The sequence below is a fragment of the Nycticebus coucang genome, chromosome 9 (genome assembly GCF_027406575.1).
Source record: "Nycticebus coucang isolate mNycCou1 chromosome 9, mNycCou1.pri, whole genome shotgun sequence".
Lineage (NCBI taxonomy): Eukaryota > Metazoa > Chordata > Mammalia > Primates > Lorisidae > Nycticebus > Nycticebus coucang.
In genome coordinates, this window is record NC_069788.1 from 132,821,973 (window position 1) to 132,838,200 (window position 16,228).

The following is a 16,228-nucleotide window of genomic DNA, read 5'->3' on the forward strand; positions in this document are numbered from 1 at the left end:
GAATTTTATCCTCCTGTGATTCTCTAGTGAAAAATATACCTGCTCGGCAAAATAGTTCAGCCATTTTTTAAAAAACTGAACATATCCTTAACCACATGTCCCAGTAATTGCATTCCTGAGCATCTATCCCGAAAAATCAAGGACTTATATCCATACAAAAAACAATGCATGAATTATTCATAGCAGCTTTATTTGTAATAGCCCCAAACTGCACACAGCCCAAATGCCCCCTTCAATGGATGAATGGTTAAATAGCAGCAGGTCCAAATCATACGATGCTCCTCAGCAAAGAGGGATAGACTGCTGAGCAGGAAAAGCCAATTGCAAAGGGTCACATTCTACAATTCATACAATGTTCTCAGGTCACAAAACTACAGAGATAAAGAAGAGATTAGTCATTTTCAGGGTTAGAGATAGTTGGAGGAAAGGGTAGATTACATATGAGGGAGATCTTGGTGGTGATGGGACAGTTCTGCACCTTGACTGCAGTGGAAATTACAGGAATCCACACATGTGATAAAACAACATAAAACTACACACGTACATTGTACCAAAGTCAATTTTGATACTGCGCTGTACTTATGTAAGATATGATTACCAGAGGAAACAGGCGAGGGAAAAACAAAGGCCTCTCTGTCCCATCTTCACAACTGCTATCAGATCTATCATTAGTTCAAATACAACGTTTTCTAACAATCTCAAGCAGGCCTGGTGGCACATAACTGCAGTTTCAGCTTCTAAGGAGCCGAAGGCAGTAGGATCGCGTGAGGCCAGGAGCTCGAAGTTGAAGTGCCAAGATGATGCCTGCAAGTAACCACTGCCCTCCAGCCTGGACAACACGCTGAGACCCCCATCTCTTAAAAAAGAGTCCAACTATGCACGTCTGTCAGGCAAAATGCGTTGTATAAACACCACATCTGACAGAATGCTGTCTTCTGCATTTATAAGGCACATGTCTGCCTATCCACCCTATCACTCTTGGCATGTAGGTATCAGTTTAATTCAGTGGTTTTCAACCTTCCTAATGCCGCAACCCTTTAATACAGTTCCTGTGGGTCGGGACCCACAGGTTGAGAACCACTGGTTTACTTCATCGTCAAGAACATTTTCCTCCTGAAAGCCTCTGGAGCAAACAGCATTGGAATTTTTGCTAATAACACTAATAGCTTTGTCAGTAAAATCATCTTAAGGTTACATGAGGCATCAGAACTATGCTTGGATAAATTATCTAAGTCAACGTGAAGGTGTGGACGGTGGTGCGTGTAACTGACGTCTCCTCGATGTTCTGGTCTTCCCGTGTCACCCTGTCTGTCCAAGTGGAGAATGCCTGGTCTTTGGCCCCTGCAGAGGGCACTCTACTACAAGAACACCGTGCAGGGCTCTTGGCACACAGGTGCACATGCCGCATCCTACACATTCCTCTGCTGAATGAGCTTATGTTCACTAATCCTTTCATCCCCTCAAAATGTGGAACCTAGAATTATCATAATAGAGACTAGATTCATAAACCCTTTTTACTAGTCTTAATCATAAAAACCTATATTAAACTGTATCCTGAGGTCAACTTTAATTCAGAAATTATTAACTAAAATATTGTATAAACTATATTATATCCGACATCAGATCCTGTCTGCCTGTTTGGAATGTAACACATGACCGACAATACCAATGGAACGTACCAGGTGTCACCTGTCCTGGTGTCGTCTGGAGACCTCTGCCAGGTACAGCGCTACCAAGGGAGCTCAATTACACAGTCCTCATTTCATTTTTGTGTCACTCTATCCTCACCATTTTTTGCACATTATTAGGTTTTAAAGAGTAACATACATATATTGTTTCACACTTTTATTTTCTAAGGCTGAATAGAAGTTAAACCAATTGCAAATGGTATGGATTATATGAACCGAGTCGTTCCTTTTAATCCTGTCAGATATTTGGAGCCAGGAAAATGATCCGCAGCAATAATGTTTTTGAAATGAAAAAAAAAAAAAAATCAAGATACTTACAGCCAACCATCATCATGGCCACAGAAAACATCTTCTCCACGTCGGTGGTCGGAGCTATGTTTCCAAATCCTATGGTTGTAAGGCTTGTCATGGTAAAGTAGAGAGAGGACACATACAGGGAATCCTTGCTGGGCCCACCTTCCCATATCCCTGCACTGGTGTTGTATCGGTACGGAGTCCCGATGCTCAAGGCCAGCTGGTAGAGCCAACTGTCTATTTGGATGGTGTTCGTGACCTCGTCGATGACCTCATAGTCTCCAATGCTGTACCAGATGCAGGCCAGCCAGTGGGCGACCAGCCCGAACACACACACCAGGAGGACGAGGACTGCCGCGCCGTACTCCAGGTAATGGTCCAGCTTCCTAGCCACACGGCCGAGTCGTAAGAGCCGCACCACTTTTAAAGAACTGAAGAGACTGCTGATTCCCTGAAGAAGAGGAAAGAAAGGACAGGGCGCTTTCAGAAAAGAAAAAGCTGGAAACCAACACGATGGCTCACCGTCATGAACTTGACCGTGCAGCTACAGATGAAGAGCATGCACAGGATGCGGCTCTAACTTCAGGTAAACAAAGAAACCCAAGACAACAAACTTCTTATTTAAAAAGTGCAGATTGCCTCCCACTCAGAAGATATTTGTGAATTATTAATGATATAAAATACTATTATTTTTCATTAGCTAAGAAATACCTGATTTATTTTCATAAGTGAAATATAAATGGCACAGACAAAACCTGATTAACTAAAGGAAGCAATAGCTCAAATGCAACAGATACAGAGTGTAAAATAAGGGTGATAAACGCAGACCTTACCTTTTTCCTATAAAACATATCTGCTACCCTAAAAGGTTTCTTTTTATTTCTTACTTTACGATAGCTACAAATAGTGAAACTTCTGAGAAAGGTATCCCAACCTTAACAGGCAAGCAAATGCGAAATACTTCTGTGCATGTGAGGAGAATGAGCAAATGTCACTATTGGTCCCACCACCTCCTGCCACAGCCGCTGTAAGCACTGATTTCCTTCCCAGAGCTCTGGAAAAGTGAACAGAGCTGAACCTGGAACGGGTACAGACCCTTCTAAGTCCTCTGGCAATAATCACAGAAAAGAGTACCAAAAGAAAACAGCAGACAGAAAATTCATATCTTGTTGAGAAGCTTAAAATAAATAACCAGATAAAGCATTATCCAAATCAGAGCACAGCAGAAGCTTTTTGAAGTCAAAGATGGTCCTGTAGTTACTTTTTTGGAAGCACAGTAACAGGCCTCCTGGGGAGGCAGAAAAAGTGCATTCCTGATGTAGATCACAAAATAGGGATGGAGGGAGGGCAGAGCAGTGATCAGGGATGTGACTTCCTTACTGCTAATTCAGACTCCAAGAAATTAAACAAAGAATCTAACGTAACTTACTCTGAGTCTAATTTTGAGCAACATGGAGTAATTGGCTGGTATAGTAGAACAGATGTGACATTAATAAGTCTCTCAGGGGCAGCGCCTGTGGCTCAGTTGGTAGGGCGCCGGCCCCATATACTGAGGGTGGCGGGTTCAAACCCGGCCCCAGCCAAACTGCAACCAAAAAATAGCCAGGCGTTGTGGCGGGCACCTGTAGTCCCAGCTACTCGGGAGGCTGAGGCAAGAAAATCGCGTAAGCCCAGGAGTTGGAGGTTGCTGTGAGCTGTGTGAGGCCACGGCACTCTACCGAGGGCCATAAAGTGAGACTCTGTCTCTACAAAAAAAAATAAATAAGTCTCTCATTATAGCTTGGTAAAGTTCTTTTATTTTGTTTTTTTTTTTGGTCTGTCACCCAGGCTGGCATGCACTGGCACAATCATAGCTGACTGAAGCCTTGACCTCCTGGGCTCAAGTAACCTTCCTACCTCAGCATCCTGAGTCGCTGCGACTATAGACACCTGCCCCCAAACCCTATAGTAAAGTTCTTGAGAGTTAACCTTGGAAAAGATTAGAAATTCGTTTGGTTTCTTATGTTGTACTCTAGAGGGGGGTATATGTTAGAAATTTTTCATAAAAAAAAATTTAAAAGGGGGGGGGAAGTAAAGAGAAATAGAAATAAGAGAACGTAAAGAAGTGAAAGAGCAGCAAAGTGTTTCTGCCAGTTTTCCCAATTTCAATGTCCTTGGGCCCTGCCTCTGTTTCAACTGCAACTCTCAAATACTGTGGCTTATTTACAGTCTAAAAATAAATTCCCATTTCATTTGAACTCAAATGATACTGAACTCAAAGCAGTTATAGAGTAGAATTAATAAAATGCAGAAGACAATTTGGCATAATACAGTGACAGGAGACGCTGGAAGGTAAGAAGGTTCAGGAGAGTTTAGACGCTCTCAAGGGATGGAGCTGTGTAACCATGAACAAGAAAGACAACAGTAAGCATTTATCGAGCGCTTCTGTAACGGCCTCTGCATCGAGTCCCAGGAACATAAAGATAAATATGCCTTGCTTCTGCTCTGAAGAAACCTATACTCGAAGTGCATGAAAAACTCAGAGTTCCATTTAAAAATAAAAACAAGGCTGCTATAGATACTGTTTTCTAGTTAGCTCGCAATTTTAGAGGAACTGTAGGGCTTCTTTTTAAATCTTACACAGGAAAGTCATTACAACTTGAATTCTTTTCTCCAAAAACGAAGAGAAGGAAAAAACAGAGAGGAAATCTCCATCCCGTATAAACTATATAAAAGACAGCCACAAAGCCAAACTAGAATCTAAAGAACCAGGGCCTACTAGAATTAGCCCAAAACAGTGGGAGGACTCGTGCCCCTGACTAGCAGGCACGTTGCTCCAAAAGCGGGTGCCCCATCCTGACAGTCGCCTGCTCAGGACTCCACTGACTCACAAGTGCATTTTCTAAAATTTAGAAGTAATCCAACACTACTTTTACATAGTACAAAATCTTTTGTGAGCTTAGAAATAAAATAAATTAGAAAAAAAGATTAGTAAAATATATATACACATATATATGTACATTTATTTTGTATGCATTGTAAACTCTCTCTGCCATGGGTTCAACGATACCATTTTCTTCCGGTTTTTAGGCAACTATTGATGTCTCCCTCAAAATCACTTTCTAAGGCTACCCCTTTCCCATGTCTCTGTCTCAGGCTAGGATAAACTCTCATCATGATTTCCCTCAGCCCTCTTCTGATTGATACACTACATACCTGGGTCTCAATCGTCCTCTACACACGAATGGGTCACAGGTCCAGGGCTCAGCACATGTACGCGCACACACACACGCACACACACGTACACACACGCGCACATGTGCACACACATGCACACACACACGTGCACACACACAGACACACACATGCACACACTCTTTCCTGAGTTCTTGACACATAAGCCTAATGTCTGCTATACCTTTCCACTTGGATGTCCCATAGGTATCCAAAAGGTAGTGGGTCCCCAGGGGACTCTTTCAAGTCTCTCCATCAACTCTCTGTCTCCTACCTTGTGAACGACATCGCCATCCACCCCCTCAGACATGAGGCTGAGCCTCTGTCCCTCCCTCTTCCAACCACGTACAGCTAGTCAGTTAATCATGGAGGCTTTCACCACTCAAGGTAACTAAGTGCTCAGAACATACCTACTTAATAAATCTCTCAAAAATCTCCCATCTTGCCTTGGTCGTGATTTCACGTGTTTTTCTCACTTGTGTGACATGCTCAGTCTCTCCATCACCTCACCTCTCTTCTGGCTCACTCTAATTCATACTAGACAGTTTATGTTTTAAATATACATCTATCTAAACATGACCATCTCTAATATACAATCCCTTCATGTTAGCTCGCTAGCTATAGATTTAGATATGAATTCCTTACTATGACATGCAGAGCCCAGCAGGACCCAACACCTGCCTACCTGATCAGCATCTCTCCCACCAATTCCTCCACGGCTCCCTACGCAGCCGCCACGTTCAGCCACGTGTGGTTCCCAGAAAGCTGCACTATTTCATGCCACACGTTATTCCCTCTGTTCAAAGGTCCTCTTGGTGGCTGGGCTCGCACGGTTTATGACAGTCTTTCCCCCATGGGCACTTCTCTGGACACCCTCTCCCCGGCCCTATCATCCTCCCTTCACATTCTCAGACCTCTCCCCCACTATGAAGAGTAGGTGCCCTTCCTTTGTCTATTTACACCCTTTGCCCATTTCTATTACCACAGTTATCACAATCACACCTTGTTCTAAATCTGTTTGTGTGCCTGACACCCTAGGAAACTCTTACTTCCTTGAGGAATACACCTAATGCCAATTCCAAAGCTGGCATATAGTAATATGTTGAGTAGTCAATAATTGAATCAACGAAAGAATAAATTTTTGCAAAACTAGCAAATGCAGGGAGTGGGTTTGGGAGCTTTGGTCAATAACAAATTCAGCCTGATTTAACTGTCTAATGTAGAGACAAAGCCGTCAGTGTAACTGTGGGTCACATCACTAGCATGACTAGTGTGAGAGAGAAAACCTCCTTAATCTTCCCATTGGCCAAGCCACATGTGTAAGAGATATCTCAAGCACATTCATCGGACGACCCTCAGAAAAAGAACTTAAACTATCCCCTAGTAGGAAATGTGAAAGGAACTAAAAAAAAAAAAAAAGACAGAGAGCAGGTAGAGCACTATACCTACCTCACGGCACATGGATGAGGACCGGGCGCACGCTGTACAGAACTAATGTGGGCAGCTGGACCCTCGCTGGAGTCACAGGAGTAGAAGGAGTTGAGGTCCACTAAGACTTCAACAAACCTATGCCACACACTCCACCCATTAACTAACCCAAAAGGTAAAGCACTCATCGCTGCTTTGTAAAGGACAGACAAGGTGACTGTTTACTACATGTCAATGATTGTCCTACGGGTTTGCTTCGTATTACTAATTTAATTTTCAAAAAGGAAAAAGTAAACCCACATGTAGTCACGGTTAACTTGGAACTAACCAATCAGCACTCATGCACTTAGACGGCAGTAAAACTCAATGAATGTGGAGCAGGTGGGGGTGAGGGGTCTGAACTCATTCAGGGAACAATACACATCCCTGGGTGATGGGTCTGCTCACAACCCTCACTCACGCAGTACAAGAGCAATCCACATCACCAAAACATGTGTATGCCTGTAACATTCTGAAATAACAGAAAAAAACAGTCTTATGGGGTAAGCATCATTAAAACATGGCCCAAAAAAGTCATCTAAGTTCACACAACCAAGAAGAGAAGGATCCAGATTTAAATTCAGGCAGTTTGGCTGCAGAATCTCTGCTCATTCCAAAACACCACACCTAGAACACAACTTGTGACTCAACCAAGTTCAATATTGGCTTAAAGATAGACTTTCTCTTCATGACTGAATAAAGGACATTAAACACCTTGTCCCTGGCTGGTCTCTCCTTAGTCACAGCAATGGCCCACAGAGGGGTCTCCAGGGGCCCTGGAACTCTAAACAGCCTGCAGTTCTCCAGTGTGGGCAAACTCATTTTATTCTCACCTACCTTCACTGTTCATATGAGAAGCCCAAGCAGGTTGAACGAATTCTCCAAGGTCACCATAGCAACCACTGGAAGCATCACTCAGACCTGGTCCTTCAGACTCTCAGTGCATTTCCTGCAACAACTATCCACTACCAATCTTCCTCCCCTCACCCGATCCACCCTACACAATTGCTGAAATGTTAATCTTCCTAAGAGACAGCCCTGAGCACACTCTCCAAGGGCTCACCATGGGCATTAAATTAAACACAATCTCTTCTAAAGGCCTTCACTTCCCAAGCTCATCTCTGTCTACACTGTTAGGTCATTTCTCACTATGCCTCAGCATAGCACTTTTGGATCCACACCTCTCACCACTCACAAAAACTAATCCATGACGGATAAAAGACTTAAACCTAAGGCACAAAACTATAAGAATTTTAGAAGAAAATCTTGGAAATACTTTTGGGTATTTCTTAGGGTAAGAATTTGTGAAGACCCCAAAAGCAATCACAGCAACAACAAAAATAAACGAATGAGACCTGATCATATTAAAAAGTTTCTGCAGGCTCGGTGGTGAGGGCACCGGCCACATACACCGGGGCTGGTAGATTGAAACCTGGCCCCAGCCTGCTAAACAATAATGAAAACTACAACAAAAAAACACAGCCGGGCATTGTGGTGGGCGCCTGTAGTCCCAACTACTTGAGAGGCTGAGGCAAGAGAATCACGTAAGCCCAAGAGTTAGACGTTCTTGTGAGCTGTGACGGACGGCACTCTACCAAGGGTGACATAGTGAGATCCTGTCTCAAAAAAAAAAAAAAAAAAGAAAGAAAAAAAACTAAATAAATAAAACAAATAGAAAGTTTCTGCACAGCCAAAGACATAATCAAAAGAACAAAAAGACAACCCACAGACTGGGAGAAAATACTTACATGCTATATATATATCTGATAAAGGGCTGATAACTAGAATCTACAAAGAACTCAAGCAAATCAGCAAGAAAAAAATCAAACAAACCCCTTAAAAAGTGGGCCAAGGACATGCACAGCAACTTTTCAAAGGAAGATATTCTAATGGCCAAGAAACACGTGAAAAATTGCTCAACACCTCTAATCCGTAGGGAAATACAAATCAAAACCACAGTGAGATGTCACCTAACTCCAATGAGAATGGCTCTTATCTAAAAGTCCAAAACCAGTCTCCACTGCGAGGCACTGGCGATTCCCCGCTCTGGCGTTATTCAGGCACCAATTACTGCTCACATGCTGCACACTTAATTTCACTGGGACACATTCCCAAAGTTGGTTGCCTTTTGGGTGGTGTTGGCATTTGAGCACTGTTACTGGGCCTTTAAGTTTGGAAACATCCAAGCAAAGTCACCTGTTCTAATTTCTTTGGTGGCAGTATAAGAGAAAACCTGATTACTTCCCAAATCATGTTACATTAAAAATTTCAGGTTTTCTTAATTCTATTTTCTAGCCCTGTTATCTAGACACTGATTTATTTCCACATTTCATATCTCTTCCAATGAGAAATACTGACATGGAATTTGAGACTCAGGATAAATATTCTCTAGGTACCAAGAGAAAGGTTTGCATTATCATCTGTGCCTTAGATAACGTCCCAATGATAAATTGTATAATCTACCATTGTAACATCTGGGGAAATTATATAGAAGAAACTCATGAATCCATCCACCCACACTTCTGCAAGATGTCTATTATTGTTACTGATAATCCACCCGTCCCTACTGGAAACACGTAAGGTGCAGCTTTCTGAAACACACATACAACAATACAACATATGAGCATGTGACAATTTTTTTTTCCTATTCCATGACCTGTATTAATTCTATCTTCAGTAGACCTGATTCTTTGCAACTGTAAATTGTGTTGAATAAACCAGATATCTAATCAATAAATTATTTTTATGCCCCCCCCCAAAAAAGTCCAAAAATAACAAGTTCTAGCCTGGCTGCAGAGAAAAAGAAAATCTTACACCCTGTGGGTGAGACAGCAAACTAGTCCAACCTCTACAGAAAGTAGCATGGAAATACCTCAAAGAACTAACAGTAGACCTGCCGTTTGATCCAGCAATCCCAGTACTAGATAGGCAACCAAAGGAGAAAACGACATTTTATCAAACATACATTTGCACTTAAATATTTACGGCAGCAGAATTCACAATTGCAAACATATGGGAACAATCCAAATGCCCATCAATACATGAGTGGATTAATAAAACGTGGTGTATGTATACCATGGAGTGCTACATAAAAAAATGATGATCTAGTATCTTTTGTAACAACCTGGATGGAACAAGTGACCACTCTTTTAAGTGAAGTATTGCAAGAATGGAAAAACCAATGCCACCTTTGCTCAATACTAAACTGGAACTAGACAATCAACACTTCAGTACACAAGGAAGTAAAACTCAGTGGGAACCAGGTAGATGGGGGGGACGGCAGGGATTGAGTTAATACACACCTAACTGGTGCGATGAACACATTGTTCTGGATGGAGAGCATGCTTATAATTTTGACTTTATATATACAAAGGCAGAGTACATAACCAAAATGTGTGTACCCCAATAATATTCTGAAATTTAAAAAAATTAAAATGTTCATCATTTTAAGGTGTTAATTTATGCCCCACCTTTTCCAGGAAGTATAATATATATTGAAAAGTAGAGGATGACTAAATAGCATTAGTAAGCTAGGTCCAGAAATACATTCCCAATACCCCCAGAATGTGCTCCCCGTGGGTTGCCTTTCAATTGCTACACCCTCCTTCTGTTTCAAGAGCCATCTCTTGACTTACAAATTTATAATTAAGTATCACGGCTTTTTGAATTTTATATGAATAAAAAATATAATATGTATTCATAAATAAAATTTAAAAAAAAAATCCAAATGTCCATCTCCAAAACAAATGGATAAATAAATTACAGTATATTCACCCAATGAAATAACATCCAAAAATAAATATTAACAGATTAGAGCTCTACTCAATAACAAGCATGAATCTATGATATTATCATGCTGGATACAAAAGAGTATATACTCTATGATTCCCCTTCTGAAAATTCAATAACAGGTAGAAATACTGTATGGGGCTGGACATGAGGACAGTGGCCCCCCTTGTTGAGAGGGAACAGTGACTAAAAAGGGTAGGAGGGTTAATTTATAATCACTCACACTTGCATATGAAAAATGAAACACAACTATAGCCCAGGATGAAGGAGGGAAGGGGAGGGAGAGGGGAAGGGAGGGGGTGGGTTGATAGAGGGAGGGTTAGTAGGGGGACCACACCTGTGAAGCACATTGCAAGTACAAGTAGGATCTATCAGGTGTAGAAAACAAATGTCTTAATGCTGTAATTGGGTAAATGAGGTGAAGGCTATGTTGATTAGTAGGATGTAAGCACTCCAAATTGTACAAATAATCAACACACTGAATCCCATAATGGCATAAATTCATGATCTATGTACAAATGACTTAATAAAAAAATTAATTAATTTTTTTAAAAGGGTAGGAAGAAGCTTATGGTGATCTAGTAATACTTTATTTCCTAATATAGCTACTAAGTAATAAGTGTATTCATTTTCCAAAAATTCTGTGAGCTACACACTTAAAATTGGTGTGATTTTCTTTCCATGTGTCGTATTTAAGCAACAACAACAACAAAAGTTATGGAAAACCCAATAATCACCACTGTGTTCTTAGGTGAACATGTCACCACCGTACATGACACATTTTAATAATTTCTTACTTATCATATGATGTTTGGGGGAGGGAAGAAGGTCGTGTCCAACACTGTAAATAAGAGATTTTCCTTATTTTATGTGCACTCTCATTACGTTTAAAGAGGCCACAAATTGCAATTGATTGCTTTTTGGCAATTTTAATCTCACTCCTATGATGGATACTTTTAGAAGCTGATCCTCAAAAAAAAAAAAAAAATGCCCTTCTTCTATATTTCCAACCTTTTTTATAACAATTTTTTGATTTGGGACTTCCCAACAGTCTTAATCTGTTCATTAATTTTCTGCTTCATTTCCCTCCAAACTTTTCGAGTTTCCTGTGCCCTCCTTTGCACTCCAGCAGCTTTGTGCCTCTCTCCCAACCCCTGAGTTCTTAGTATACAAATCCCTGGGGTTCCACTGGTGGCAGAAACTGCCAAACACACCAAAGGCACAAAGAACACAGCAGGATTAACCGAGAACTTTCAGTCATCACTCTTCCATCTTTCCAGTCAATTTCCCTACTTGACAAGCCCGTCAGGCCATAGTAACTTAATACATTATCCAGGAGGCATCTCTGTGCTGTTAACTCTTCAAGTTATTCCCACATGAAAGAGATGTGAAATGTTACTGACTCAAAAATAGTACCATACGATGATAAAGTCTCCCAAAACGTTAATCGACTTTCTCATTTGGACATCACCAATAGAATGAAGACAGTTCAATCAATATTCATTTATACCTTCTTTCCTCTATTGTTTTATAAACAAAAAAGAGATGGTCAAAGATCTTCCTTGTCCAAGAACACTTGGCAATTAAGTGGGGGTGACAGAGCAGGAATACCAGGTGCGTAGTTTTTGCCCTACAATTTGTATTCTCATAACATAGAACATTGCAGTAGATTGTTTTAAAAACACAGCTGGGTTTATTCACTTTTCTGTAGCCAAACACCTTCGCGATGTGACTAGCAACTCTCCCACCAAATGATTGGGTCTACTTCCCATATCTTGAATCTGGGCTGGCCTTTGGACAACAGAATGTTATATACATGATATGCCAGGCCCCAGGTTAGACCTCAAGCCCTGGAATTCAGCCCAGCTGCCATTTGAACAAGACCAACTTCTTGTTCTGTAGGATGACAGACCACAGGAGCAGCCGTTTGCATCACTCATTCAGGCTTCCTGGACTAGTCAGACTCCAGCCAACTCAAACGTTGACCATAAATGCTTGAGAAAACTTAGCTGAGATAAACCAAGTCCATCCCAAATCAGTACCACTACCCAGTTGAATCCTAGACTCATGAGCTGAAAAAATGATGGTTGTTATTATTCATAGAGTTTTGAAATGGTTTGTTATGGGGGGGAGGAAGCTAAGTGATAAAAATGTAAAAAAAGAAAAAAGTACATTATGTTATGTATTTAAGAGCAGAAGATCTCCTACTTTTATGATTTAAGACTGGGGATAACAGAGATTTGCTTGATATGGAGGTCTCATTTTAATAAGACTCTATCCCACACAGGTAAGATAGAGAGGAAGAATTTAATATCCAATTGGTAGGTTTTATTTACCTGCTCTGTTTGGACATGTGTCACCATTATGGTTTGCACAGACTCATGCTAATGAATACTCCATGAGAACAGAAGAATCAAAGTTAACACTGAATATATTTTGGCAATATTTCTTAAAGCCAATCTCACATAAAATCCTAACAGCACCCTAGGTGACATCCACGTGGATTACCCTTCAATAACCTGGCTGTAGAGTTGCTTCACCAATTCATCTCCAATAACCTTTCCATTTCTCAGGTACCTACTCCCCATGGTCGTAATCTTGACTTTCTCCAGCTCTGACATCTTGAACTGAACCATTCTGCTATCTGAACACATCTTCTGCTCTGTTGAGTTCAATGACCCAGTTACACCAACTGCAATAGCATTTCAACCGACAGTCCAATGAATGTTTCCCCAATCTATTAATTCTCTTCAGTCTCTGCTTCCTTTTTTTATACAGCCCCACAATTTTAATAATACCAAAATCCTGAGTTCCTTAGAATCTATGTGTCTTCTTCATATTGTTCTTTATATTTTAATCCTGGCTCAATTACCAGTTTTCTTTATGCCTGTATTAAGAACTGCTCAAGAAGAGTCATACAATAAGGCAGATCAGTTTCACTAAGTTCATTATCATCAATCACGTCTCTCAACTACCTACCAATTTTACTATTTTTCTTATGAATTCACCCAAGCACTACATTTTAAACCTTCTCTAATTACTTAAAACTCCGATAATCCCCCCTCAACTACATTCTTCTCAAAGACATTGAAACATCTCATGTCCCTTTCATTAAAAAAAAAAAAAAATTAAGGCACTTGGCTATCCATGTAACATCAGCTCTCTGAATGGAAGGCAATCTACTTAATGTACTGATTCAAATGCTAATCTCATCTAGAAACAACTCACAGATACACCCAGAAATAATGTTTCACCTGACCCTCAAGCTGAGATGTACGATTAGCCATGACAGCAAGATTCAGCCGGCAAAGGGAGAAAAGTCTCCAGGCCCATGGAACCATATTAATAGTCGAACACTTACGTAAAGATCTACAAACCCCACAAAAATCGCTAGAAGAGCAGAGTGAGCAGTCATGTCCTCCTAAATAATTCTCTAAAAGGGGTCCTTTTCCAACATTTTAATGATAATATATGACAATGTGCATGTTGACGCTATAATAAAGATACTGGAGAAAGCAATGTCAGAGCAAGGCTGTGAGACTTACAAAGAAGGTGGTCAAGGGGCAGCTCCGTGTTCATGGTCCGTTTCTGCCCTTCCCTCAGCTCCGGTCCTGCTCTTGCTTTTGATGTCCCCTCCTCTAATACTATAATTTGGCTGCACCTTGGGCCAAGGTCCTTAGAAATACCTCAGTCCAGAACCATACATTCACTAGGTTCTAAGGTGCCACTGTCACTTTCACTATGTTCTGAAAAATATCCACCCTTATATTAAATCCCCCATTACTTGAGGTCATTTTAGACTTTTCTTTACACTTAGCCCATGACAACTCTCCCCACACGGTGAAACTCCTGACCCCCCAGTCATCCTCTATATCCCACAGTAATACTTGTATCTACACAGCACATCACTTCTGAAAGTATCTATACACACACACCCCATATATACTGTATAAATTTACGTAATAAGTATCTAGTGTTTAATTTTCCTTTTTTGAGACAGAGCCTCAAGCTGTCACCCTGGGTAGAGTGCTGTAGTATCACAGCTCACAGCAACCTCCAACTCCTGGGCTCAAGCGATTCTCCTGCCTCCGCCTCCCAAGTAGCTGGGACTACAGGCGCCCACCACAATGCCTGGCTATTTTTTGGTTGCAGCCGTCATTGTTGTTTGGCGGGCCCGGGCTGGATTTGGACCAGCCAGCTTTGGTGTATGTGGCTGGTGCCTTAGCCACTTGAGCCGCAGACGCTGAGCCAAGTGTTTAATTTTTTTATGTATATTTATTGACTGTTTTTCTCCTACCTGAATATAAACTCTGACCGAGGTGATAGCCTCAGGTGGATTAAACTTTGGACAGGCTTCTTCCTACCCCTAGATTTCCCTTTTTTTAGAGTATTTTACTTTAAAAAACTTTCCACTGTAAAGTTTCTCTCTGCCCTTTTAAGATGTACCTTTTCAATTTCCAATTTCACAACCCAAAAATGTTTTTCTTGAGGACTTTGGGGCCATTCTTCTGAAATATAATCATCAGAGAAAACAGTGTCCCTACTTCCCAGTCTCTGTAAGAGGGCAGAAGCCAAACTTTGACAAGCACCAACTGTCAAACACAGATGACCCTAATGACACTGACCAATGTCCCCACCGTTTGTTGCAGCCAAGTTGAGCTCAGTCTCTCTCCACTAGTGTAATAGTTTTGTTTTTTTTATTTTTTTTTTAATGTAACAAAGAGAGTTTATTTAGGAAGAACAAAGAAAAAGTTTAGAGCACGTCCAAGGAGAGTGAGAAGTGGGTCCCTCTCATGAAGGAGAAAAGGTGAGAGACAGACCTGGCACCTTTAATTTCTTTCAGCAATGTCTTGTCATTTTCAATGCGTGAGTCTCTTTCCTTCTAAAGTTTATTCCTAGGTGTAATAGTTTTGAATACAGTCTTCCTTGGCTGTTTTTAACAAATGTGTAGTACAATTTCTCTCTACCAGTTCCATGAAGATGAGGGAGGATTTGTGGGCTTGTACGCTGCCACATACCTATTACTTAGAATAAAGAAGTAGCTCAATATATATACTTTGGGTGAATGAGCATATTAAATCAAGTTTACAAGTTTTTTTTGCATTTAAAGGATGCCAATGAGAGAAAAATAAATCTTTCTCAAGCCATTGCTATAGTTTGGATATGGTTTGTGCCCATCAAAACTCATGTTAAAACTTGGACCCCAATGTGCCAGTGCTTGGAGGTGGGGCCTAGTGGGAGGTATCTGGTTGCAGGCGTGGACTTCTCATGAATGGAGTGGCTTCATTCTCACATGAGTTCTCAGTCTAGAGAGATTAGATTAGTTCTCAGGTCAATAGATTAGCTCCTGCAAGAGCGGGTAGTTATAAAGTCAGGACTCCCCTGGGTTTTGTCTCTTCCCATGTGTCTGCTTCTCCTTTGACCTCCTCCTCTCGTGTTATGACACGAGAATCCTCACCAGCGGCCAGCACCAGGCCCTTGAACTTCCCACCCAGTATAACTGTGAGCAACACAAATACAGACTAAGGCAGCCACCCCTATATATTTCTGAATGAACTAACACTTCTGTATATGGAAACTATTTCCTAAAAACAATCACTTTCTTTGCCAATATAGGTGAGACTGTCACTGAATAAATGTGCGATTTTTAAATTTAACTGTTAGATTTCCATACTGAAGACAAAGAGTAAAATTGGTTCTAAAATAAAATGGAGATGGAATAAAATAATTCCACTAATCTAAGAATCTGTAATTTATGGGAAAATAATGGTGGCACA

General features: G+C 40.9%; 1 protein-coding gene across 2 annotated transcripts in view; it reads right to left on the reverse strand.

Annotated features, from left to right (window-relative positions):
- The window catches only part of KCNH5 (potassium voltage-gated channel subfamily H member 5), a 416,514-nt gene that overhangs the window by 260,822 nt on the left and 139,464 nt on the right, over positions 1–16,228 (reverse strand). For both annotated transcript variants that reach the window (XM_053601259.1, XM_053601258.1), the window contains exon 7: positions 2,007–2,433. In XM_053601259.1, the coding sequence (XP_053457234.1) occupies positions 2,007–2,433 (427 nt within the window). The remainder of the gene's footprint in view (positions 1–2,006; positions 2,434–16,228) is intronic.